This window comes from Daucus carota, chromosome 1 (genome assembly GCF_001625215.2).
Source record: "Daucus carota subsp. sativus chromosome 1, DH1 v3.0, whole genome shotgun sequence".
NCBI lineage: Eukaryota > Viridiplantae > Streptophyta > Magnoliopsida > Apiales > Apiaceae > Daucus > Daucus carota.
The window spans coordinates 35,447,444-35,475,330 of record NC_030381.2 but is presented as its reverse complement, the minus strand read 5'-3'; the positions used below and the strand labels follow the sequence as shown (position 1 = coordinate 35,475,330).

At 35.4% G+C, this 27,887-nt stretch overlaps 1 protein-coding gene across 2 annotated transcripts; it reads right to left on the bottom strand.

The window, feature by feature from the left end:
- Positions 1–841: 841 nt before the first annotated feature.
- LOC108204457 (phospholipase D zeta 1) lies at positions 842–26,016 on the bottom strand. Of its 2 annotated transcripts, XM_017373906.2 has the most exons (20): positions 25,575–26,016; positions 24,337–24,438; positions 23,811–23,926; positions 23,568–23,709; positions 21,755–21,925; positions 20,790–20,963; positions 19,761–20,003; positions 19,552–19,668; positions 19,050–19,189; positions 18,760–18,909; positions 17,681–17,837; positions 17,078–17,599; positions 16,198–16,308; positions 14,065–14,211; positions 13,793–13,990; positions 2,927–3,028; positions 1,892–2,023; positions 1,723–1,788; positions 1,486–1,547; positions 842–1,409 (listed from the first exon to the last, which is right to left on the bottom strand). In XM_017373906.2, the coding sequence occupies exons 1-20, from the start codon at positions 25,806–25,808 to the stop codon at positions 1,160–1,162; spliced, it is 3,336 nt and encodes a 1,111-aa protein (XP_017229395.1). In that variant the 5' UTR covers positions 25,809–26,016; the 3' UTR covers positions 842–1,159. The 2 variants fall into 2 exon arrangements, with proteins under 2 accessions (XP_017229395.1, XP_017229396.1); XM_017373907.2 differs by lacking the exon at positions 25,575–26,016 and having other exon boundaries at positions 914–1,409; positions 23,568–23,725.
- Positions 26,017–27,887: the final 1,871 nt, after the last annotated feature.

Here is a 27,887-nt window from a genome sequence, read left to right as displayed (position 1 = left end):
TGTTTGAGGAGTCCATCGGAGATACTCTTAGTATCCAATATTCTGAGGAATGTGCTAAGATGCTGTTGGAGTTGGACCACTGCTTTACTACGATGATATAACTAGGATGAGTGTTAACTTTAATCAGTTTAGCTGTGTTCATTAATTTAAAGCAGGTAATATGATATATTGAATGTCAGTGGAGAAGAGTAAGTGACTAAGTGTATTGGTTAGATGTTTTCGCTCGAGCTTTTTCAGTTTTGGAGGATGATTCTATCTGATTTATGTTATTGTTTTTGCTTTAGAAAACAAAAGGCATTTTCCTAGACAATTTTGAATCAGAAGTGTTTGTTATATTATTAAAATTGAAATACCATAATTTTTAAATAACTTATCTATATTCAAAAAGTGCTTGTTAAATAATAGACCTTATTAAAAAAATTGTATTTTGATTAGAACACAATTAACCTTTTTTTTAAGTACACGTATAATAAACTATAGCTCATCATAGTTATAGAAATTGGGAAGCTGTATTAATCACTAAGAAATAATAAATCAGTAAATCACTAATGGGTTGAATACATTTGAATTGATATCCTTTTATCTAATTCCTCCTAAATTGCATTACTAAAGATTTCGTGCTAAGAATAGTTAAAACGCCCAACTCATAATTGACAATTTCATAAATTCAATTTCTACTGGATGCACAATGCACTTTTATTGGAGATCTTTCCAATAAATCAGAATTTTTTTTTTGAGTGTGTAATTAATAAATCAATAAAATATTTTTTTTAATATTAATCGGAGATTTTTAATAAATAACACTCGCAGTGTATTTTAATTTAAAGATTACAAGTCAAAATCCTGCAAGTACTCATGTATTACAGCCCAATCATACCCAAAAATATAAAAGAGGAGCATCTAAGAATTCCAGTATATCAGACAGCTCGAAGTAGCTTCTTTAGCACCAATATTCCCTTTATGGAGTAGGGGACAAAACTCCACATCTAAAACAGGGTGTATATGAGTTATATATACAGCTAACTGTGGTTCTAGATACATATAAATATTTTCTACCTACACTGCTCCCTTTATGTGTAAATATTTTTTGTGCTTTACGTAAGTGTACAGACTTTACAACTCTCCTCTTTTACTAGTAGTCGTTCATTACAAAAAGAACTTAGTGAAAAACTTGAGGTGATGCATAATATTCACTCTCTTTGTATCCAGGTCTGAGATCTTCTTTGCACATAAAATCTAAAGGAAAAGAAACCAGATGCCCCTTCACGGACTTCAATCTTTCCATGGGATCAGTTCCCCTTATATTTCCATCCTGATACGATTCCAGCTTGACGGGAGCAATTCCTAAATCAATTGTTGTGTGTCCGAGTTTTTCTTTCCAGTGGGTCATGCATTGTCTTAGTGCAGACCTGCTCAAAATTATTACAGCTTAGGAAATCCACGCAAAGAAAAGAGGCTTACTAAAGATTTAAGTTTAAAATGCACCTGGATTGTATGAGATCATTAGGAATGCATGAAATTACATCTTGATAGATCATTGTATTTGTCTGTCAAGTCAGAAATACACACACAAAATATTGTTAATTTACAGATACAAACTCACAAAAGCAAAAGCCATTCCAGATACTTTAGTTAGCAAAGAATATATCATGATCAATATACCAATCTTGACACAAGTACCAAAAGCTCATAAATTCAAAATTGGTATCCTCAAATACTCACCTTTGCAGTTGCCATCCATATATCCTTGTACGTTGAATCAATTACCGGATCAATGATTTGGTTGATCTAGAAGAACATTAGCAATCCAAAATGCAACATATATTGTCAGTTACATGTTAAATTATGGTCCTTCGGTGCTTATAAACTATATTTAACAGATAATGCTAACCTCCACTGCTGAAAGACCCAGGTGCTCAGACCAAAGTGAATGACGAAGACTAGAAGCAAACTTTCCAGCCCTCCATGGCTTCCCGCCCATAAACGAATCAACTAATTCTTTATCTTCAATAAGCACACCGATCTAGCGAAACATTTTTTGATGCAACATATGCACATTTACAGAAGCGCAAAAGTCATGTTAGTTATGGAAATTTGAGTAAAGAATTCATTTCCTTGATGAAATCAGTGGAAATATATAGCGAACACACAATTTTGGACTTTTGGGGTAAATTTAAGAAATATATCAAAAAGAAATATAAGCCGCACTGACACGATCAACACAATATTTATAATTCAATAAGTCCGCAGTGACAGCAATAATGTCAGGTGTACTATTTAAATCAACTAAATCGTAATCAATGATATAATTGAAACAATAAACTGCCACGAAGGACTTGCCTTCCATTGTCAGTTGGTTAAGGTTGCACAAACATGTGTAAAAATAAAATGTTTCATATATAAGTACATGTAAATCAAATTTTAATTAGGGCCACATGAATCTCAGGGTCGGCCCTCGATAGATACAATGCCTAAAAAACTCTCTAAACAACCTACAGGTCAGAGACTTGACAAATTTCCACAATATAATCTATTATATGCCAACTTTAAAATTTGAAAAACTGTATGTCTTTTTTAGAATCAAGAGAAGCAATTTTACCACCTCTATCTGAGCTGATAATATTGATAATACAAGTTAATTTAACATAAGTTAACTCAAAAAAAAAAATCTTCAAGGAAAAGAGACTTGAATGGTCGTGACAGTGTTAAATGATAATCCTTTGCTTACAAAAGTGTACCAACCAGTCAATTTAACATAAGTGAAAACAGATATTCCATTGACTTCCTAAGCATTTAATATTCAATGCATTATTTATTTATTTTTGAGACAAATCCTCTGATGCTTAAACCCAATGGTCAATTATTCCAGACATTATATAACAGTGAATTTAAGTGCAAAAGCGAGTATAAATTATTAAAAGTGCACCTCAGAATCTCTTGATCCGAGCAAACTCCTATCATTAATATTGGCTGATCCAATCAAGACTATACAGTCATCAACTATCATGACCTTACTATGAACATACACCTGCAAGACAAATGCTTTATCACTGATTTAACATTCATAAAATATACAACAAAAATTTAGGTACAAATTAAGTGTATAAAATAATACTCAAAAGCTCTACAGCATTCAGCAGCTGCACTTATCAATGTCAAAGGAGATCTTTCAACTTCCCTATACTGATACTCTCAAGGTTTTGATGATGACACTAACAGCAAGCTAATAACATGAAACTGATATGTGTTAGCATGCTATCAAAGGTTGTTTATGCGGACTAACAGTATTTCAGGATGTTAGCATGATTATAGCTGTCAGCAAGCTTACAGGGATATTTACAAGCTATCAGCAGGCTTACAGCGTGAACAGAGAAACAATCGGATAAAGATCAAAGTCTATTTTCATGGAGATTTAATAGGAAACGACTTTGTAAGGATTCTAATATTTGTATATATCTTATATAAATATTAGAGCTCAGTTTTATAAGAGTTTCATTCAAAAACGTTTTCCTAACAAATAGGAGAGTTTTTCAAATCGATTTTATCTTTAACAAACTCCTACTTTGTTTCAAACGGGTTTTAGTTTAAATGTTTTACTGAGATGATTTCAAATGGATTTTATCTTTACTCAGTATTATGTCATCCAAACGTTCATCATTCAATTCAAATTTAAACGTGAGGTTGTTACCAAGATCGTTGGGAAGTTTGTTGGATTATGACCGTTGGTATGATGTATATAAATTTGTGTGTGCTTTCATTTTCGAGAGAAAACAAGGAGAACACACCAAGCTTTCTGAAATACAACTCTTTACATTGCTAAATCTTTTGTTGAGCTCTAGTACTTATATTTGCATATATATCTATATTGAGAGTTCATAGTTTCGGTTGTATTACACTTATTCATTGTATTGTTCAAGGTGTAATGTTTTGTTGCTGTGTATCCAGCTTGTGAAACAAGGGAACAAGGGGACTAGTTAGCTAGAAGAGTATACTTGGGAAGTATAGGTCTTGGTAGGCTTTTGGTTCGTGGTTCAGGGGTTTCAGCAGGCTGATAACAGGAACAAGGGAGAAAGGGAGTTATATTATTGAATCATTGTAATCGTTGACATTATTGATTAATAATATAATCTCTTACCAGTTGGTAGGGGACCAGGACGTAGACCATTAGGGTTAGGGGTCGAACCTGGCTAAAATTCTTGGTGTTGCTAGCATACTGCTTTACATTATCTGCATTGCGTTTATCTTATTAGCAGGCTAACAGTTTACTCTGAAAATTAACAGCAGGCTGTCATTGACAGATTAATTATTCGGTAACTTTTAAAAATCGGGTATATTAGCCATAACACCTATTCACCCCCCCTCTAGGTGTGTAATTTCAATTGGTATCAGAGCGAGGTTTGTACTAATACTTCTGTAACAGGAATAGTATCGATCGATATGGCTGATAACTTTCAGGGAAAGTCCGATTTTAGAGCTCCTCTCCTCACGGGTTCTGACAACTACAATTGGTGGAAAGGCCAAATGGAGGCTCATCTATCCAGAGATCCCCTAATGCAAAGAGTTGTGCAAAGAGGTCCTTATGAATATCGTGATAGCGATGGCAAAGTCAAGGACGTTGATGTTCTCACAGCGGACGAGCTATCAAAGGTTGCTGCCAATGGAAAAGCAAGGAGTACATTAATCAATGGGTTGAATCAAGCTGAATATGACAAGGTCTCATCCTCTCAAAACAGCAAAGGAAATTTGGGATGCATTGGAGACATATCACGAAGGCTCAAAGGCATTAAAGAAAGTCAAGCTCGGAAAGCTTATGAAAGAATTTGGAAGCTTCGCTATCAAGAAGGGAGAATCCATTCGTGAAAGCCAAGCTAGATTCCAAGTCACTCTTAACAGCCTTGAAAGACTTGGCAAAAAGATTCCTCAATCGGAAATCAACATGAATATTCTAAATGCAGTTCCGTTCGAATATGGTGCCAAGGTCACAGCATTGGAGTCAGCTCTCAACATTGATACTATGGATCACCTGGCTATATTTGCTGAGTTGGAACAATTTGAAGCTAAGATTGAAGCTAACAGCTCAGAAAGCAGCAAGCTGCCAACAGAGAAAATGAAGAATCTTGCACTGCACTCCTCTGTCAGCAAGCTGGAATCAGATGAGGAAACAGAATCAGATGAGGATCTAGCTCTTATGTCCAGAAAAATCAAGAGAATGATCGAAAAGAAGAATAAGATGAAAAGAGAAAAGGGCAAAGCCTTTGGTGCAAAGAAAGATCCAAAAGATGATGCATGTTTCGAATGTGGCAAGAAAGGACATTTCAAAAGGGATTGCTACAAGCTGAAAAACAAGTCTAAGCAGCCTAAACAGCAAGCTGATTACAAGAACAAAAAGAAATCAAAGGCACTTCTCACATGGAGTGATGATGAGGATGAATCAGCTTCTGATGTTTCAAGTGATGAGATGGTTAACTTGGCTCTTGTTGGTCTCGATGGCTCAATAGAGACAACCGATTCGGATTCAGAGACTAATAGTGAGGTACATTCTATTAATTCTGAATTACATTCTATTGATACAACATCTTGTGAACTAACCATGCAGGATAAGAGTTGTCTATCAATTATGGAACTCATTGATCTAAAGAATGAGAACTACGAGCTCGAGAAAGAAAATGTTCATTTGAAGAAAGTCATAGGTGATTTCTTGAATGAAAAGAGTGCCAAGGCAAGCAGTGGAATCATTGCTACTCTCAAGGAACAAATCTCACAACTTGAAGGGAACAACATGCAAATCCAAAGAAGGAATGATACACTCATGAAGGAACTCAGCTCGCTAAGAGCAGATCTTAAAGCTAAGGATGCAAGCTTGGAGGCATTCGAGTTAAGCAAATCCCAAAGCTTAGCCGAAATCTCTATTCAAGCTGAAAAGATCAAGTCATTGGAGCAAGAAGTTAAAAACCTTCAGAAAGCCATGGGAAAGTTTGTTCAAGGAGAAGAAAGTCTCAAATCTATGATGAAACAAGCTAAAGGTTCTCATGATAAAGGAGGCATTGGTGCAGCTTCTACATCCACCTCTTCAATGAAATATGAAGGGAAAAATGGCATTCCATACAATTATGCCATGCCTTGGGTGACTTGTCACAAGTGTGGAAAGAAGGGCCATCTTGCTAATAATTGTCCAATGAAGAATACTCAATCAGCAAGCTGGAGAAGGAAATCAGCTCACTGGCAGTATGCTGACAACAGAAACAGACAGAAGACAGCTCCGGGACAGTATGCTGATAAGACCAGCAGAACATGGAAGAAGAGTTCTAAAGTGGTCCAAATGTGGATCAAGAAATCTGATCTTAATGTTCTATATGTTTTATCAACTAACACTGCTGGACCCAACAAAATTTGGGTACCAAAACGTTGAGTTGTTTGTGTTTGTTTTGTAGGTTTGTCTCGTGTCTAAAGTAAAGCCAAATCAATGGATATTGGATAGTGGATGCACTAGGCACATGAGTGGAGACAAATCTCAGTTTCTAAGCTTGAAGATGAAGAAGGGTGGTCGTGTCACAATTGGTGATAGCAAAACTCTTCCTATTCTTGGCAAAGGAACTATAGGTAATAGTATCATTTCTATTAACAAGGTACAATATGTTAAAGGTCTTACTTATAACTTGCTTAGTATAAGTCAGTTATTTGATGATGGTCATATTGTTAACTTTGGTAAGGATGAATGTACTATACTTGTTGGTGCTAACAAAACTCCTCTAGTTGCAAAACGAGAAGGAAATATATATGTTTTGAACTTTGAAGAACAGGAGGCAGGTGTTTGTTTAGCAGCTGTGGATAATAATCCAGAAATTTGGCATAGAAGGCTTGGACATGCTCATATGGATCATCTCAGCAAGCTGTCAGCAAAGAAGCTTGTTCGAGGACTACCAAAGCTTAAGTATGTCAAGATGGAGACGTGTTCTGCTTGTCAATTAGGAAAGCAAACAAGGACTCCACATAAGGCAAAGAAAATGGTATCTACTTCTAAACCTTTAGAGCTTCTTCACTTGGATCTCTTTGGTCCCGAAGCTTATAAGAGTATTGGAGGTAAACAATATGCCTTTGTTATTGTTGATGATTATTCTAGATTCACTTGGGTATTATTCTTGCGTACTAAAGATTGTGCTTTTAGTGAATTTGAGAAACTAATCAAGTTGCTTGAGAACAAACTAGATACAAGACTTGTAGGTATTCGAAGTGATCATGGTGGGGAATTCCAAAAAGACTTCATAACTTATTGTGAAGAAAGAGGAATCTCACATGAGTTCTCAGCACCTCGTACACCTCAGCAAAATGGAGTTGTAGAGCGTAAGAACAGGTCCTTACAAGAAACAGCTAGGACATTGCTGCAGGAGAGCAAGCTGCCAAGAAGTTTCTGGGCAGAAGCTGTCAACACAGCATGCTATGTTCTTAACAGAGTGCTTATCAGGCCAATTCTCAACAAGACTCCTTATGAATTGCTAAGGAAAAAGAAGCCTAATATCAGCTATTTCAAGGTTTTTGGATCTAAGTGCTTCGTACTCAAAACCATTGATAGGGATGGTAAATTCGACTCTAAATCTTATGAAGCTATATTTTTGGGTTATTCTTTAACAAGTCGTGCTTATAGAGTGTATAATCTTGCTAAACATACTGTTGAAGAGTCTATTGATGTTTCATTTCAAGAGTCTACTGATGATCTTGCAAGGGATGAGGAAGAATGTGCAGGTACAGGAACTAGCAGCAAGCTGACAGTGAAGGAAACTGGAAATCAGCAAGCTGACAAGTCAACTGCCACAACTTCAGAAGGCAATAAAGCTACTGAATCCACTCCATCTCTTGAAGAAACTTTGGATAAGATGTCTAAGCTCACATTGGATGAATCCAGAGGTCAAACTTCATCAGCAAGCCAAAATGTTGTTGATCAGACTCCTCCTAGGCAGACTACAAGGAATGAAGAGGTCATAGCTCAACATAATCTACCAAAGTCAACTAGAACAGTGAAGAATCATCCTCCTCAGTTGATCATTGGAGATAAATCAGCTGGAATCAAGACAAGGAAAGCTCAAGCCAACATTTGTGCTTATGCTGCCTTCATAGCTCAAGAGGAACCAAAGAATGTTCAAGAAGCCTTACAAGATGAAAATTGGATCATGGCAATGCAAGAAGAACTCAATCAATTCGAAAGATGTGATGTTTGGGAACTTGTAGATCCACCAGAGGATGCTTCAATTGTTGGAACCAAATGGGTATTCAAGAATAAAGTTGATGAATTTGGTACTATCACTCGGAACAAAGCTAGACTTGTTGCACAAGGATACAATCAGCAAGAAGGGATTGATTTTGATCAAACGTATGCTCCGGTTGCAAGATTGGAATCTATTAGGATGCTGTTATCATTTGCATGCTACAAGAAGTTCAAGCTACATCAAATGGACGTCAAAAGTGCATTCTTAAATGGATATCTCAAGGAAGAAGTCTATGTCAAGCAACCACCAGGATTCGAGGATGAAAAGTATCCCAACCGTGTCTACAAGCTCAAGAAGGCACTTTATGGATTAAGGCAAGCACCTCGGTCATGGTATGAAAGGTTAAGTGAATTTTTGATCAAAAATGGTTTCATTAGAGGTAAAATTGATCCTACTTTGTTTACTATCTTTAAAGGTCAAGATATATTAGTTGTTCAAATATATGTAGATGATATTATATTTGGATCTACTAATGATTCTTTGTGTAAGTGGTTTTCAAAGTGCATGCATAGTGAGTTTGACATGAGCATGATGGGAGAGCTCAATTATTTCTTGGGGCTCCAAATTAAGCAAACTCCAGAAGGAATTTATGTGCATCAATCCAAGTATATCAAGAATCTACTCAAAAGATTTGGGTATGAGAATATCAAGGCGAAATCAACACCAATGAGCGTTGTCAGCAAGCTGACAGCAGATGAAAATGGTAAAGATGTTGATATTCGAATGTATAGAGGTATGATTGGTAGTTTACTTTATCTTACAGCCTCTAGACCTGATATTATGTATAGTGTTTGTGTTTGTGCTAGATTTCAAGCAAAACCAAAGGATTCTCACTTACAAGCTGTTAAAAGAATATTTAAATATTTAAGTGGAACTATTACTTTGGGCTTATTCTATCCTATCACAAATGCTTTTGATCTTGTTGGGTATAGTGATGCAGATTATGCAGGAAGTCAAACTGATAGAAAAAGTACAAGTGGTGTTTGTGCATTTTTGGGTCAAAGCTTAGTTTCTTGGTTAAGCAAGAAGCAAACTTCAGTTGCTCTATCTACGGCTGAGGGGGAGTATTTAGCAGCTGGTAGCTGTTGCTCTCAAATGCTATGGATGAGACAACAATTGAAGGACTTTGGAATCAAATGCAAGCAAACTCCTATCTTTTGTGACAACACAAGTACAATCAATATTTCAGAAAATCCAGTCAATCATTCAAGGACAAAGCATATTGATGTTCGACATCATTTTCTGAGAGATAATGTTGCAAAGGGTGCTGTCAAGTTAATTTTTGTGGCTACAGCAGATCAGCTAGCTGACATCTTCACAAAACCTCTTCCTGAAGAACGTTATGTCGTGCTGAGAAGGGAATTGGGTATGTGTGATGTGCAGTCAGCAGGCTTTTAAGCATGGTCCGGGTACTATCAGCTTACTCCTAATATTTTACATAATTTTTGTTATTTTTGCATGCCGGTCAGTTTAAGTGTTTATTTGAAATATGTGAACTTAAATGACATTACCGTTATGTGCTTAGACTGATAAATTTTTATGTTGAATTTTGATACGTGATTATGTGATTATCTGTGTAATTTATGATAAGTTTAAAATTCAAATTAGTTACAATGTGTATATATATGTGATAAGAGATAAGTAGTGTTAACATCTTTTAACTCATTCGGTTTATAATAGATTAACATGAATTATTTTAGGAATATCACTTCGTTTAATTTTGTTCCTAAAACTACTCCCCTGATAATTGTTAAAAGAGTTTTGAAATATCTACTCACTCCACGCCTCTTCAACTACATATACAACCCACCCCGAGACGCTAGGGTTTTCACCCACTTTCTCCGAAAAGCCTTCGTTTTCACAATAGCATCAATCGGGTTGCGATTAGCGATGAGGAAGAAGACTAGGGCAAATGTCAAGTCTCACACTCCGCAGCCTACTCCGACATCTCAAAAGCGCAAGTTGATTGACGAAGAAGACGATGAGTTGGTTACGATTGAAAGCGGCGACGAGTTATCCGGGGTTAATCGAAGCGATGCAGGTGTTGAATCTGGGCAAAAGAAGGTTAAGTCAGAGGCTCTTGCAGTTCGTGGTCTTGCGGGTCGGAAAGTCATCATGGGTAAGCCTCTTTCTGGCAAAACCTTTTATTCTTGTGGTATCGTGAAGCTCTTTGAGGATTTAGGATTTCAGTCATTTTTAGTGGATATGCCTAAAAATTGTTATCCTGCTCTAGTTCGAGAGTTTTATGCGAATTTGCAGTTAGTTGGGTCTGATCAGTATGTATCGTATGTGTCGGATGTGAAGATCTGTCTGTCTTCTATGTTTTTGGGTGCTATACTTAAGATTCCACCATCTACTATGTCTATCCACACTAAAAGAGGACCTAAGGATATTGAGGGTTTTTCTCACAAAGATCAATTAAAATTAATCACTGGGTCTGAAATTGTTTCTGAAAATGCGTTTCCGTCAACTACACAATTGCTCCCACTGGCTCAAGCTATATTTAAGTTGTCTATAGAGAATGTCAGTCCAAGATTGGGGACTCGTTCTAATTTATCTTCTCAAGATATTGTTGTGGTTGCTATGTTGGTGGCTGGTCGTAAATTTGACTTAAGTGATTTGATTTTAAAGAATATGTTGGAATCTGTTGAGGGTAAATCAACTGGTGGTTTACCTTATGGTTTGTTGTTGACTCGAGTATTCGAGTGGTTTGGTGTGTCATTTGCTGATGAGGAAGTCATTGTTGCTAAGGAATTTTTGGATGCTAAGTTTTTGGCTCAATCCAATTTAAAATTGGATAAGGATGGGCATTTGGTTACTGTTGAAGTTCCTCCTCCTCCATCCACGACACAGTCTGTGAATGTGGTTGATCTGGGAATCTCTGCACAAGAGATTCAGGAATATATGGATGAGCTTCGAGCAAATCACAAGGAGGTGATGGATGGCCAGAAGCAGTTGTCTGAGCAGATGGATGCATTGAATTCTCAGTTTGGGTTCTGGAAGGACATGATGTTTGGTGCTAGGACTTCAACTGCCTCAGAGAAATGCAGTTCTGGGAGTTTTGCCTATGAACTTTGCAAGAGGATGTATGGGTCTGGTGGTTCATCTGATGTCAAGGCAACTTTCACTTCAGAAGATGATGCCACAGAAAGTCCAAGGCCTAGGACAGCTTTGGATGCACTGAAGGAAGCTGCTGGAACTGATTCTAAGTATGCTGCTGCTGGGAATGCACTGATGGCTGAAAATCTGATTGCTGCTGAACTTGCCAAGAAATTTGCCAAGGAGAAGGATGAACAGGACAAGGCTGGAACTTGATTTTCTCACCTTTTTAATGATTAAGGGGGAGGAAATTAGGAAATTAATAATACTTTACTTAAGTTTGTGTTATCTGCTTAAGTACATTATTGGCCCTAAGTTTTATTTGTTTTAAGACTAAGTTGTTTTGTGCTGGTTGGATTTGAATTTGGTGATCTCAGGTGGTTTATCCTGAGTTAATTTGTTTAAGTTGTTTGGATAATATTTTGGATACCAGGTGGTTTATCCTGGTTAGGATTATTTGAAATATCTATGCAATTTGCTTTGATTAATTGTTTCTGTGTTAAATTTTGCATATCTGTGAAGTTGATATATCTGCTAGATTTTATTCTCTATGATAATTGTGGAAGTTTAGTGATATTAGATTGCTATATTTAGGGGGAGTTTATTACTTTTCCTAATATAGTGTAATCATCAAAAAGGGGGAGATTGATACTCTCAAGGTTTTGATGATGACACTAACAGCAAGCTAATAACATGAAACTGATATGTGTTAGCATGCTATCAAAGGTTGTTTATGCGGACTAACAGTATTTCAGGATGTTAGCATGATTATAGCTGTCAGCAAGCTTACAGGGATATTTACAAGCTATCAGCAGGCTTACAGCGTGAACAGAGAAACAATCGGATAAAGATCAAAGTCTATTTTCATGGAGATTTAATAGGAAACGACTTTGTAAGGATTCTAATATTTGTATATATCTTATATAAATATTAGAGCTCAGTTTTATAAGAGTTTCATTCAAAAACGTTTTCCTAACAAATAGGAGAGTTTTTCAAATCGATTTTATCTTTAACAAACTCCTACTTTGTTTCAAACGGGTTTTAGTTTAAATGTTTTACTGAGATGATTTCAAATGGATTTTATCTTTACTCAGTATTATGTCATCCAAACGTTCATCATTCAATTCAAATTTAAACGTGAGGTTGTTACCAAGATCGTTGGGAAGTTTGTTGGATTATGACCGTTGGTATGATGTATATAAATTTGTGTGTGCTTTCATTTTCGAGAGAAAACAAGGAGAACACACCAAGCTTTCTGAAATACAACTCTTTACATTGCTAAATCTTTTGTTGAGCTCTAGTACTTATATTTGCATATATATCTATATTGAGAGTTCATAGTTTCGGTTGTATTACACTTATTCATTGTATTGTTCAAGGTGTAATGTTTTGTTGCTGTGTATCCAGCTTGTGAAACAAGGGAACAAGGGGACTAGTTAGCTAGAAGAGTATACTTGGGAAGTATAGGTCTTGGTAGGCTTTTGGTTCGTGGTTCAGGGGTTTCAGCAGGCTGATAACAGGAACAAGGGAGAAAGGGAGTTATATTATTGAATCATTGTAATCGTTGACATTATTGATTAATAATATAATCTCTTACCAGTTGGTAGGGGACCAGGACGTAGACCATTAGGGTTAGGGGTCGAACCTGGCTAAAATTCTTGGTGTTGCTAGCATACTGCTTTACATTATCTGCATTGCGTTTATCTTATTAGCAGGCTAACAGTTTACTCTGAAAATTAACAGCAGGCTGTCATTGACAGATTAATTATTCGGTAACTTTTAAAAATCGGGTATATTAGCCATAACACCTATTCACCCCCCCTCTAGGTGTGTAATTTCATATACTACAATGGTAAGTGCACAAATTTTTCTTTCGAGTAAAAAGCTAAACTATATATATTTATATTGCTGAGTTGATTACAAGATTTAAAAATTCTGACACAAACATGCCTCAAAGACTCGAACAGCCAGCCGCTTGTTAAAAACAAAACAAAAAAAATATTGGTTTTACTACCGAGATAGAAGCCCCCAAATGCATAATATTCGCATAGGATGCTAATATAGCATATAGACTTGGAGTCTTGGATAACTTGACATCTTCCAGTAATACATCAATTGTATATTCCAGTAGTACACCAATAAGTACTTGCTACATATTTCACACTTTAATTTTGTATGCATATGTCGGTTCATGGCCAATGGTCATGTTGCATATGATCACAGACACAAATTCAGACAAAGATACAATGATAGCTAGTTGCTGATACTAGTGTCAAGTAAGTAATGAGCTACTCAATGAATCTTAACTTTTTGGTAAGAGCTAACATATTTACATCAAAATTCACAATTATGCATCAGCAATTGGCCTGGACAGCAGAAGTGAGATGCTTATAAGAGAGGACACCATTTAGGATGAGAAAAGTAGATGTTACCTGGCTAGCAGCCACTGGACCACCTTCAAAGAGTTTACCATAAGATCTTAGACCGTAAAAGGATATGTAATCATGCATTCTAGCGCCAAGAAGATTATAGAGATTTTGCAGTATAGAATTTGGTCCTCTGCATATTGTTCGATACTGCCAGTGCATTATTGCTCTAACAGATGCCGCACCAGCATCATCAATACCCCCCTGTCAAGCATCAACTGTTAACATTTTCCATGAACTAAATTTTAGGAACTAATAATTGTTATAATCGCTTTAACCTGGAAGCCAGGGAGGAGTGGTATGACAATTATGATTCTAAAGGACTTCTTTTCATGGTGTGCCCTAATAATACGTCTATACATGGCTTCTAGCACACGGTTCCGGATAATTTCATCTCCTTTGAGACCTGAGATGAAGAACTGGTTCTGCAAAAAGATACCAATGCTTTAGAGGATCACATCAGAAATAATTAAGTAATACTAATGAGACTTTGAAATCGTCCACAAACAGAGACAAAACCTCATGCAAAATATAGGCATACCAATGAAACATTAACGTGTGTGTGTGTGTGTGTGTGTGTGTGTGTGTGTGTGTGTGTGTATAGAGTCTTACTCCAATAGAAACCTCCTTATTCTAGAAACTAAAAACCAAGCTGAAATATCACTAAATCCTAAAGCAAATACCACTAAATTCTTAAACAACCCCATCTCCACCTCCATCTTCACCAACCCCACCTCCACATCCGCCACTGTCACTACCTCCGTCGTCACCTTCTCCATAACCACCACCACCTCTATGTCGCCCGCCCCCCCATCTCCACCTCCACTATTTCTCTAACAACACAATCTCCACCTCCATCTTCACCAACCCCATCTTGGTCGCTGCTTCAACCTCTTTCAGCCCCGTTCATACTTCTCTCTCCACCTCGGCTCAACTTCAAAACGCGGTGGAGCCGCCACTATTCCGGCAACGCTCCAACCCACTACTCAAACCGCCCACACCTTCGCTACAATCATCCTTCCTCCATCTCCACCTTCACCTCCACCATCGCCACCACCGTCACCACCTTCTGAATCGAAAACGTGAACAGATCTGGAGATTTTGAGCAGTTTTTGGAACATATATGAAGATTTTGGGCGATTTCTGCAAATTTTCACTAATTCTTGCAACACAGATCACTAAATTTTAACAAGACTATCACTAAATTGTACTGAGAATATCACTAACTTGTATTGGTTTCTAGTTTTTATTTTAAGATTGGTTTCTATTTGATCATGAGCCTATATATATATATATATATGTATATATATATACATCTATATATATATATATATGTATATATATAATCAATGGAAAATAGATGTGAAACATGCAGCCATGGTTTCATAATAGTCACTATTATCATCTTTCTAACATACTCGTCCCAAATTATTTGGTAATGCAGGACAAGAACTAAAAAGGAGAAATATAGAATGCCAAGCTTGGTAAGAACTAGGATGATTCAACTGCCTAAGAGCCACTACCCTATTTTTCCCAACTGCGGAAGGCAGAAAATATGATGGATAGAAACCAAAAAAACAAGATAATTATATTTACTAATTAATTCAATGTAATATGTTTTGTGATAAATTTAAAATGGGATATATCAACTATATTTATGATACACCTACAATAATCAGAACAAGACCCATATTCTAGATATTATCCCTACTTATGCAAAACAACAACCAACGCAATTGTCCTTGTTTTAGGTTTTTGTTTTTCCTAATAATCTACTTATCTTCCATATATACAAGAAACTTTATTCTTACATAATAACAGAAATAGAACAGTATACATTTTAATCTTTCAATGTGAGGTTCAAGCAGAACTGTGTTTTTTTTGCTAATTCCAAACACAAACATATTCTCTATAATTCAAAGCTTTTGAATCTTCCACTTATGTTCATCATATAAGAAAGTACCTTGTTACAGTTTCGAGTTGAACTTTATCTTTGGCTTTGGTTTTAATTAAGATGAGAGAAGTAGATGACATATGGCCTTTTCTCCACATACTCATTAATCAAACAACACATACCAGAGTATTGCAAGTCTAATGAATTTGTTGCATACTGATCAATACCGTAAATCTAGAGCACATTACAAGCCCGTGTATTTCTAGAGAAAAAGATATCTCAAAATGATTACAGGCACTACCTGAAGGAAGTACTTCGGTGTACAAATTCCTTCTACACAGGCTTATAAGTTATAATATTGTTTGCACATAATACAGTGCCATATAGGCAGGGGGCTCGATAAGAGTATTTACAACCATAATCATGATTTTTATTTGCACTTCCAGTTTAGCTCTACTGTTGGACTTCTAATCCTAATCTGAACATTTTTATCCAATACCTATATTTAATCATTTACCTCTATATAGACAAAGTGTTCGGCCGTTTCGATAAGAGAGCAATAAGCTTTATGGATGCTTTCTTCAACTTGGCTTGTCCCAGCAGACCACTGGCTGACACTCCTCAGAACCTGAGGAGAGAGCTCATGGTTATATTAGAATAGAAATAGAGATATAACAATACAAACACAAATGAGCAATAAGCTATAAAACACAGGGACCCAGCTTAAAGAATTTCAAACTTCAAAGATCATATTCAAGAATCATTTCAGGCCCTTTTATTATTAATAGAAGAAACTATAGCACATTTTTGGAGGGCAGGAAAAACATTTTTTAGCTAACTATAAAACATTTTGGACAAGCACAAAATCCAGCAAGTCCATGACAACCTCGAACTAGAAATTATCTTTTAAGATTTATATCTATAAACACTTCTCACCAGACCAGGCAATTTTAAACCTATAGTAGAATGCTTTCTGCAGTTTCTGTAATTATATAATACTATACCTTACTATCTTATTAGCGAGGCATATTGCCAAGCAATAATGATCTATATAATTGCAATAATGATCTATGCATTTTATATTAAATTGTATATATTAAATACCACACACCAAAATTTTAAAAATTAATATTAAATTTGAAAATTTATTTATAAATATATTCTACCTTAGTCAAAACTCAATATTTCAATTATTATCAATATAACCCAACAAAATGTGACTCAATTCATTTATAGTAGTATGAGACTATGAGACCAAGTTTTAATAACTAAACAGAGTAATAAACAAAAGAAGATGGTTTAGAGTGGGTCAATTAGTTGCTCCTAAATTAGAGGTAGTGTTTAACGATGTACACTAAGATTTACTCATAATTCTAACTTCATAATTTAGAACTCACTTGACAACGACATTTAACACGAGGACCAACTTGTCCGGTTTCATCTGCCGAAACAACTTGATCACCCCTCTCTTGTGTCTCCCACCATTCTTTTTCTGATGTTCTCTTCCCGATATCTGGAGATAAATCCTGATTAGGAACTAAAGAATCAGAATCATCCACGAATCCTTTCATTGGCGTATCTTCAACTAATGCTTCATTTTTTGACTTCCTAAAAGAAAAAGGACCCTTGCTGGCCCTACTTGGTTGATCATCAAAATCATGTTTCATCTCCAACCCATTTGATTTTAAATCTCCATCAGAAGGACGCAACTCATCAGCTTCTTGAGGTATAAGCAAAGGAATATCTTGGAAGGATGATAGAGAGGCAACAGAATCATTTCTTTTCATATCGCTATAGATGTCTTCAACAATCTTCTTTTCTACTTCCATTTCGCTGCTACTTCCCATATAATGGGGAATAACCATATGATGCTGAGGCATAAGCAAAGGAATTGTTTGCTCATTCGGAGCTTTATTTCTCTGAAACAAAAGTGAATTTTAAAGATGGCCATATGTATCAGAAGACTGGTATGAAAACGAAGATTTCTAATTAAAAAATACCTTAGCATAATTCCAACGCTGAACGAAATGCCGGGCAACATCACGACAAGGTGGGCCCCATAGAGCACAATGGACATCATGCCATGGCATACGTGGATACTTTTCACGGTTTATCTCATCTTTCATAGTATCTTCCCAAGTATTTGGTTCTGATTCTCTACAATTTAGAAAATAAAATTTATTTTAGCTAAAAACACAAGGTCAGATAATAATAAAGAAGAAATACAAATCAGACTGCCCTTTCCTATTTTTGTACTACTAATTTGTTGATATGTTTTAAAGCCAAGTAGTCTACGGAAAGATAATGCAGACAGATGAACAACCATCTCTGTCGGTAGCCAGTCCAGCAAAAAAAACAAGAAGAGAGATGCTGTACATGATCATAATCATATACGTTAATCCTCAAACTCAAATTTTGAAAGTTTCAACTTGGACGCATTCTTAATTACTGTAGTATAACTTCCAGATTTCAAAGATAATATACTGGAACTCTGGAAGGAAATGAAATAATGAGGTCATCCGCAAGGGATATGTTGTTAGGATGTTGGCTACAGTACTAATACTAGTAGTATGAGCTATACAGTATAAGCTCTACTAGTAATGGTAAGGGTAAAGTAGTCATTTTCTATATCAGTAGTGATGCACTATAAATTGATGGAGACGGTTGTAATTCTGTTATGTTGAACAGTTATGAGAAAACGGAATTCATTTCCTAAAATCTAAATTTCTCTCTCTATACCTGATTTTGTCTTAATTTCTCTCTCTATACCTGATTTTGTGCCTTTGTGTGTCCATTTCACTCTGAATTCTCTATCTCTGTAGCTTATATCTCTTTCTAAAATCTAAAGCACTATTTCTCTATGAATTCTGCATCTATTCTATCAGACCTCTGGCATGTAAACCCTACAACGACAAAAATACCTTAATTTCTCCATTTTAAACGCTTATTCTTGACAGATAGATCAAATTCGAGGAGTGACAAGATATCCATATATAAAATATCTATTCGGTACTCAAGACTTGTTGCATTTGCAGCTGCTTGAATCAAATTTCTTATACTGGAAGTAGAAGGCATGTACCTTGGATTATAATAATCTTTTCCTGGCCAGATGTTGGGTGGAACATCACCCACTTTATGGTCGGATGAATCATAACGGCCAAAACATAGATCCAGTCCTCCAATAAAACATATGTGATTATCAATAATAACAAGTTTTTCATGATGAGACCTACAAGTAAACAGAATTCTGTTTTATTTGATAGAATTAAAACAATTCAAATTAATACATACACACACACACATACATATATGATTCAACCACGTATCTGGCAAACAGTATATGAATTCCCGTTGTAAACCACCACGTACCATAGATAGACACCACTAGAGAAATGATCTGGATAACGCAGTACTCTGACATTTTCATGAATTTCAAGAAGCTTTCTCTTACTGTACACACTGTTAATTTTGAGGGCAAGAGCAACCTCTTTATACAAAAGAATGTATATCTGCAATAATTAGGAATAAATTCTATATTAAAACAATAATTTAAGTTCTCAAACTATAAATTATCTGTGAAAATAGGAGAAGCATACAACAAGATACTGACTACAAAGTTCAGAAGTTACAACAAGAATGTCAAAATCCCATTAAAAAATAACATTTAACTATTGAACTGCCCAAGTAGCATACTAAGAAAGGAATTAAGAAACCCACCTACATGAAACTTGTTTAGCATAAAGTTGCCAAGTAGCAATACTAACAAAAATAAAAGATTCTAAAATCACTTAATAAAAATGGATCTTGCTATCTACAATCGCATTACCTGATTGTTTGCCACAAAAATTTAACATAATAAGAGTCAGAGTACCTGGACACCTTGCTTGGCTTTTGCTTCCAGCAAAGCATCAAGCCGGGAGGAAGCATTAGTCTGAAACGGACGTCTCAAATAAAGTTCAGGGCAAACCCACCAGCCACAAATAAATATCTGCATGACACTCTCAATTATCATTATAGATCACAATGCTAAATAGTAAATGATCAACGTATGATTGATATCAATAATTGCTAAAGCTCCACCTCTGATTTTGCTCCATCAATTGCTGAAGCAATGGATTCAAATGCTGCTCGACCATCAACAAACCACTGAACCTCACTGCCATCTTCAGCCAACCCCCGTGGAGGAGCAAAAGAGCCAAAACGATGAGGATGACACCACCCCTCCGGTAGCCGAAGGGCAGCATCATTAATTGCAGTAACCCACTCCTTAACTTTAGCACTACTCTTAGATCTTAATCTTATGCTCCTGTTTCCACAAGACACCTGTAGTAATTTTAACATTGTTGTACTCAGATAGTAAAGAAAGTACAGCACGAACTGCTGAACTTACAGAAGTAGAATGAAAAGAATATTAAAGGACTACATGAATGTTTCCCAAGTTATCATTAGAAGTGATATAAATGAATAAATAGACATGTTATCTACCTCCATCTTATATCGTCTCTGGTAAACAACATTTTTGGCCACGGAGGATAATAGACATTTTTTATGGTATAATTAATCACTTTCCTTTAAAATTGAATTTTAAACTCCCTGAGTTTCAAGCTAGCATGATTTGTGGCCAATCCAAGAAATTACAATATAGCCATCCAGAGTATATCAAGATAAGTTCAACATTGAATACCTTAAACTTGATCAATTATGAAAACAAGCATTAATTTCATGCTGAAGTAAAAGTAAACTAACTTCAGAACACAGATCACTAGCCTGAAGTAAAAGTGGTACTTATAATAAGAATAGTGATCATACACAATTCCCATTGCGTGCTTGTATCTATGACGATAAGGACATCTAATACTTCAAAATAATAAGCAAAGCTAGAATTTTCGTTTAAAAGTGCGATTATATATAATTTTTGAAGGGGGGAAATCTGAGAAATTTTTGCCTTGGCATGGTTTTCTGTCCATCAAAAAGTAAACCTTATAACCTCAAGTAAGAACAGACCTTGAACAAGCCAGAGATGACAACTATTGTGGTTTTTTATAGTAAGAGATTCATATAACATTTGCTTTTAAATAATGACGCAAATGAGATTCATATGAAATTTACTTTGAAAGAATGACGGAGAGGATTCCGCTCTTTCATTTCTACAGCTAATGTAGCTCTGGCTCCTTCAATCCCATCTGAAGCTGGTAGAACATCGAAAACAATTATATCCAGTGGTTTAGTGTCAAAAGGATCTTTTAGCAGAGCCAGGAATCCAGGTTTGAGAACAGCCCAGACCTGCAGACAGTAGTTATAGGAGCATTACTGCAATTTAATACAATGAAGCAATTACATATAACACTATTTACATACCCCACCATACAATAATTTTTATTTAAGATAAGAAAAAAATCAAGAACACATATGGAGGAAGACTACTACTAACGCATGGGAACATAATCTGCTGTCCCAAGCACAGCAATATATGTCAATTATAGAAATACTAAAAATGTTTATATACTAACCGACAAACTTTGCATTAATCGAAGTACTTGCTAAAAAACACTTAACTAGGTATAAATATTCAGCAATGAATATTTAAGTGATTTGGAGAAATGAATAGGGATCAACATACTTCCAACTGCAAGACTTTCATTAGTCACAGAGGGAAAATTTTCATAATAAGGCAGTGTCTAGTAAAGGCCAGAAGTATGCAGTCTTCCAATTCATAATATAAGAGCGTTTTTCTGCTGTTGGGCCTATAAGCAGGCATTTGGGAAGTAAGTATGTTCATTCTGACCTTAAACAAAGGAAGGATATTGTATCTGAATACTTAGCATACACCAAGATTTGTGTAAATGTACTAAATGTGGGATATGCTCTATAAATAAAGATAAAAATATTGCAAGCACCCTGCATAAGTAGGACCAGGCTGGCAGTGATCTATCTATCCAAATATTTCTCACCATAAACAAGCACACATATTACAACAGTCTCTACAACAAACACAAAATTCAATGCAAGATATCACACACACATACATTGTACACCAAGAGCCCGTAATAATAACAAAAGATAGATTTTCAAACCTTTTGCCAGTTGTCATTACAGCAATTAAACCACTGGCAGGGGGAACATTTCTTGTGATCATCATCATTATGAATTGTTGGCAAATGATTCACCATCACGTAATCTTCTTTTTGCTTGGGACCGTACTCTGGGGAAAATGATAATGTGGAAACCTCCAAAAACTTACAAACCTGCAATATGAAACTAATATTTAATGTTGATAAACTGGAATGTAATAGGTTAAGTCAAGACTATATCCTGGAAAGTGGAACCCACTAAAATAATTAATAGTTACTAAATTTAAAATTGTAGGATTAGATTAGATATGAGAACAGCATATGCACAAAAATGCCCTTTCAAATTTAGCCTCTTCAATAGAAAATATGAATTATGAAGTCCCTTCAGTAATTCAAAGTCTTAAATGTTCCTAATATATAAAGAGTTGGCAGAGAGAAGTAGGAAAAGACTGGAGAAGGCTAGAATAAGGTGCCCGGTGCTAAAAGAATAGAGTGAGGTTGCTCACTTTTACTAGTGTTAATCTTAATGCCTTCTTGACTTGGTCTAAAATCCTGAGCAAGATGCTATTGTAGGACCATCAGCAAGTTTACATTATTTTGATTCATTTGACTTAACGACCAGCTTTAGAGTATATGTTTATTGCTTCAATAGTAGGATGTTATTTTATTTGAGTTTTCAGAATGTAGACATCTTGACACATGGTTTGACAACTTTTTTGCCATAATATATAGCAGTTCAATCCAAATACAACAGTGACTCTTCTTTCCATGTTTTCCTGGATAATTGCTCTGGGATAGCAGTTTTACGTACCGCCACAAGAGCTTCAATTTGCCCCTCAAGTGTTGCCTCTAGACTTGTTTCTCTTACTGTTATGTTCATAAATTACTTATCTATTGTTAAGATTGGTATGAAGTGTTTGAATTACCGATGCGTAGCGAGGGTTCTTAATGAGATTTGCCATACATCATATCATAAAACTACTTCTAACTATTACTGACGATTTAAAAATGGTATTATGATTGCCATACAATTAGTATGAGTTTGCCTTGGTAAATTAACACAGCCACTAGTCACTTTGCTATTCTGGAACACACCTGTCAACTACATCTCAGAGTATATATCATCGTGTGCAACTACTTGCAATGCTGCCCAACAGATGCAAGAAATCTCAATTTCAACAAAAAATTTATGCACCAAGTAGGAATATAAGACTATAAGATGCTACGGCCTAGGAGCATATATATAGACCACATACTTCCTCATTAATAAGCCTTCTTTCAGGAATTAGCGGATTGCTACATAAATTTTCAAGTGTTTTTGTGTTTTTCTATAGTTTTTGAGTAAGAGCAGGACAGAAACAGTGAGTTTAGAGATAGATTTAGGTGCTAAGAGCCTAAGATGCAGGAACAGAGACCAATAGAACAGAAATATAGAGACATAACAGAAATCAGTTAGAAACTTGTAGAGGAAGACAGAGTTTTATAGAAAGAATCACTGGAGAGAGTTTGGTGGAAGTCATTCCAATTTCTTCGTATTCAGATCCTTAACTGAAATGTCGCAATACGCGCGAATTTATACTGGTCCGCAAATGTAACTAGCTCCAAAAAGATTAAAGTAACCTTACTGACATAGGACTAAACTACTTGGATGACTGATAGTTTTACCAAGTCTTTCCCTTCCTGACACCCTTATCTCAACCACACCAACATAATATTAAGCAAAACACTCAGAGAACTAACTTCAGCAAGACATGAGAAGCGCCCAAAATTATCTTAGGTATCAAAAGAATGTCTCAAAATGGACAACCCAGTATACCTCTCGAGAGTTAACGATATCCAAGTTCCCAAGAAAATGATTCAAGTATCCATTCATTGCTACCCTTGCTCTGTCTGACATTGAGTGTTGCCTTCCAAGTTCTGGCCGAATAATTGGTAGAGCAGCGCTAGAAGGGACATCTCTGAAGAAAAAAGCACCTGTAAGAACTATATCAATGCTGGAGAGAGAAGATGTAATACATTTCTCACTAGTCTTGACAAGTGATATGTAATCAGCACTAACCTGTTTCGAACACTTCCATCGTGATTTAAAGGAACAGTCTCATCATCGTGTTCATCTTCATCATGCACCATTGTCGTGTTTTCTCCAATTCCCAAGTTTTGAAGCCATTCTTTAACCTAAAAACAGAGTGATATAATTACATTTGCAGCAAAAAGCCTCCATTATTTTAAGATGGACATTGTGTAGAGGTTATAATGTTTTATGCAAAAGGAATACTGTCCTTCGCAGGATGAAAAAACAAATTAATGTATAAAGAAATGTAACATACTCCCTCCGTCCCCCTCAATTGTTTACATTGGGGGACGGGGGCTCGGCACGCATTTTAAGGTTCTCGTAAAATATAGTTTGACGAATTATTTTCAACTTTTTTTTCTTCTCAATAGAATTTTAATGTTTAAATTTTTATACAGAAGAAAAAATATTTTTAAAAAAAAAGTTGTGAACCTATATTTTATAAGCATCTTAAAATGCGTGTCAAGCAATTGAAAAAAAAAACGAAAAGAAATGAGAGGGACAGAGGGAGTACCTGCTCTTGCTTCTCCTGAATCTCCTCAAAAAATGCACGCTTTTTCAATGTGAAATGTAAATAGAAAACTTGTGCAGCCTTCTTATGTAACTGCCACTTGAACTATAAAACAAAATGTAAATTTAATTTATTAAATAAAATTTAACAGACAGAAAATCCCCAAAGTGATGTAATATCATAATAGCACATTATATGCTCTATACGACAAACCATGTCCACTGAACAAATAATACTGCTGATTTAACACTATATAAATAATCAGATAATAATAAGCTATACAGAGGATGAATATTTAACTTGAAATGGTCTAGACGTCTAGTATAACAAATATCAATGTTTGTTGCTATATATTATTAGGCAATTAACAGACAATAAAAAAATCAAACAGCCCTCTCTTACAAAAAGAGTGGGGTAATTAATACAAAATATAACATTAATATCCAGAGCCCAAATAAGTACAACTCAAAAAGTTGCCGTGATTGACATGAAATTGATTGACAACAGCAACACGTCATCTACTATGCAGAAAAGGCGAAACCCCTCTCCTCCACGTGGGGAACTATTATGGGTACTTGAGTAAAAGAAGTGGTAACCAATCAGTATAAGAAACTAGGCATGCACCAAAAAAAGAAACACGATTCTACACAAAACCCTCACTCACATGGTAGTTTTTTCTTCTCTTTAGTTCTCATCAGAGCTCTTACTCTTACATTGATGGGAGGTTTCCCAGCCTGCCCATCGTCAAAATGATTAAAGACCCATGCACCTTCACAGGTAAAACAATCCAATAGAGGTCATCAACCAACCCGGAGCTAAAAAGGAGCTACCGATACATCAAACTTGTACTTTCAACACCAACCCCTAAGCACTCAAACGAAAGGATTAAGAACTATACTCTTTTCCGCAGATGTTTAGAATTCTAAGTAGCCTCACAATGCCTCCACTAGTGCTTTAACCCTAAACCCCACATACACAATACAAGCATCCCATACTGGTGCTTGTGCAGCTACAAGCTACTAATTACAAAAACATAGAAATTAATCACACACACCTAAATTCACAAAACAAAATATAAACGTCCATACAATCAATCGGTAAAATTAACAAAATAATCGAAATTCATCCTTAACTAATCAAAATTCAACACAATATCATAACCACACAATCCAAAAGCATAACCTAATTCAACAATTCACAAAAAAACAATAGAATCGGACACATATAGATACAATGAGTACCTGTTTGTAACGAAATTCAATAGTGTAAGACAAAAGCATAGGGCTAATATCGCTAGCATCAGGACGAGACACTTGTATGATCGTAGCTTTAGGTAACTCGTCAAAAATCCGAGTTGACTCAGGCTGACTCTGCCGGAACGAAAAGAACGACGACATCATCGACGTCCCCGGCTCCGGTTGCATTTGCACGTACCGCGGTCCTCCACCGCCCGGAGTTAATTGCTCCGTCGTCATCAATTTCCGATCACAATACAATCTTATTTACACACAATTAGATCTCTCTGGAGAGGGAGAGAGATTGAGAGAGAGATAATAATAAATATTTGATTTTTGCTGTTTGATTTGTATGTACATAACGAAGAAGGAGAATCCAAATTTGATTATATGTGTGTGTATTGTATGGAACTACGGTCAATTAAATTCACTCTGGATACTCCGATTTAACCGAGCTTTCGTGTATGTGCGTGTATTTAAAGTTTTTTAGCTGCCTGCGATAAAATAAAATAAAATAATTGTGGCTGCAAACTCCACACACCCCTTTAATGGAATTTTTTTAAAAAAATTTGTTTAATATTGTTAATCTAATAATTTGATTGTTATACTTGAATGTAAAAATAAAGATAATTCTGTAGGGATACATTTGTAATCAATGAGTCAATGACCAGTATTTAAGTTGGATCAAATTTAAATAAATTTAAAAAAAGTATATATAATAAATTGGTGTCTACAGTTAGCTGCTTAGCTATGATTTCACAAATCATAACACAACAAATATTATTTGTAACTTTTTATTTCATTTAAACTAGATCATTTTAGTTATACAATTGTTTATATTTATATATTTATGATCAAACATGCTACAATTTTGAAGAACAAATAATTGATATCTTCTTAAATTTTTTCAAGATAGGAATGAAATAATATAACTTCGCTTAATCATGTATGGCCTAATCGTTTATGTAAAGATGGCTAAAGATGGCCGCCAAAAGCAAACCCAATCTTATGAAAAATCAACATATATTAGCCTAAAACCCGTGCAAAGCACGGGCGTCTTTATTTTTCATAATTTTTTAATGTCATTAGATATTTGAGATAAAATTTGTAGTAATTATAAATTAATTAGTCACATAAAATAAGTTAATTTATTTAATGTTTATGTTTTAGATTTGATTGACGAAAGTGTATGTTCAAAACTGAAGATAGGAAGTTGACATTTATCTAAAAATAAATATTTATAATGAAAAATAGAACTTGCACACATGTAAAGTACTAAAAACCTGTTCATAGAATGTCCAGTTGAGATTGCAAACATTAGACTTAAAATATGATTTATAATAGATGTGGCAGTTAGTTCGCAAAGATAATAATCATATAACACAAGGAAGGATATAAATGTGAAATCTAATTAAACAATAGAGAATACTTGACCCGCTTCAACAGCAAGTTGTTTCACGACATGGTTGGTATTAGACATCCATCATTTCATTGGACTTGTAGAGGGTGAAATACATATTTCAAGTACATTAAAAGAAATGAGGCAGTGATGGAATATATAAGAAACAACACTAAACATACAAAAACTGAAGGAACAAATAATAAGTCATTCGAGTTTGAAAACTACTTACACATTGTACAACACAATGAACTAATCAACACCACAAACTTCTCACCAAACCTCATAGGTGCAGTTAAATTAAGCAATTATATAGGTATAAAAAAATGACAAGTCCATGGGTTCAGATCCTTACACCTCTTCATGCAAATACTTAAAATCTAAAATCCTAACACACACAAACACACATACCATCAAATTGAACCCGTCCAAAGACAAAACACAGTACAATATACAGAATCACAAAATTCAACTACGACTCACATACAAATAGCGTAATCAACAAACCACGAACACATTTCGATATATCCCAATAACCCCATACTCTCACTCTTAACACCATACTGGAGGCGGGCCAACAAATCACAGTATAAAAATTACCAAACTAACTTATACCATCTCCGATAGCTTAACATCATTCTCTGCACTAATAACAATTACACAACAGCTATAAGCAACTAAATTAGAAAATTTAAGATAAAAAAACAATGTATAACAAAGAAAGATAGTCATTCAGAACATAGAGAACTCGTATTCATAAATATGTATACAGAACATACCTTCAGGGGAGATGAGTAATAAAAAGTAGAACATGAGGTGAAGTAGATATTCACCCTTAATGTCAAGTTACGGAGCTCGCCGAGATGGAGAGAGAGACACAGGGCGATGGTGAGAGCGTATGTTATGCGAAGTATTTGTTT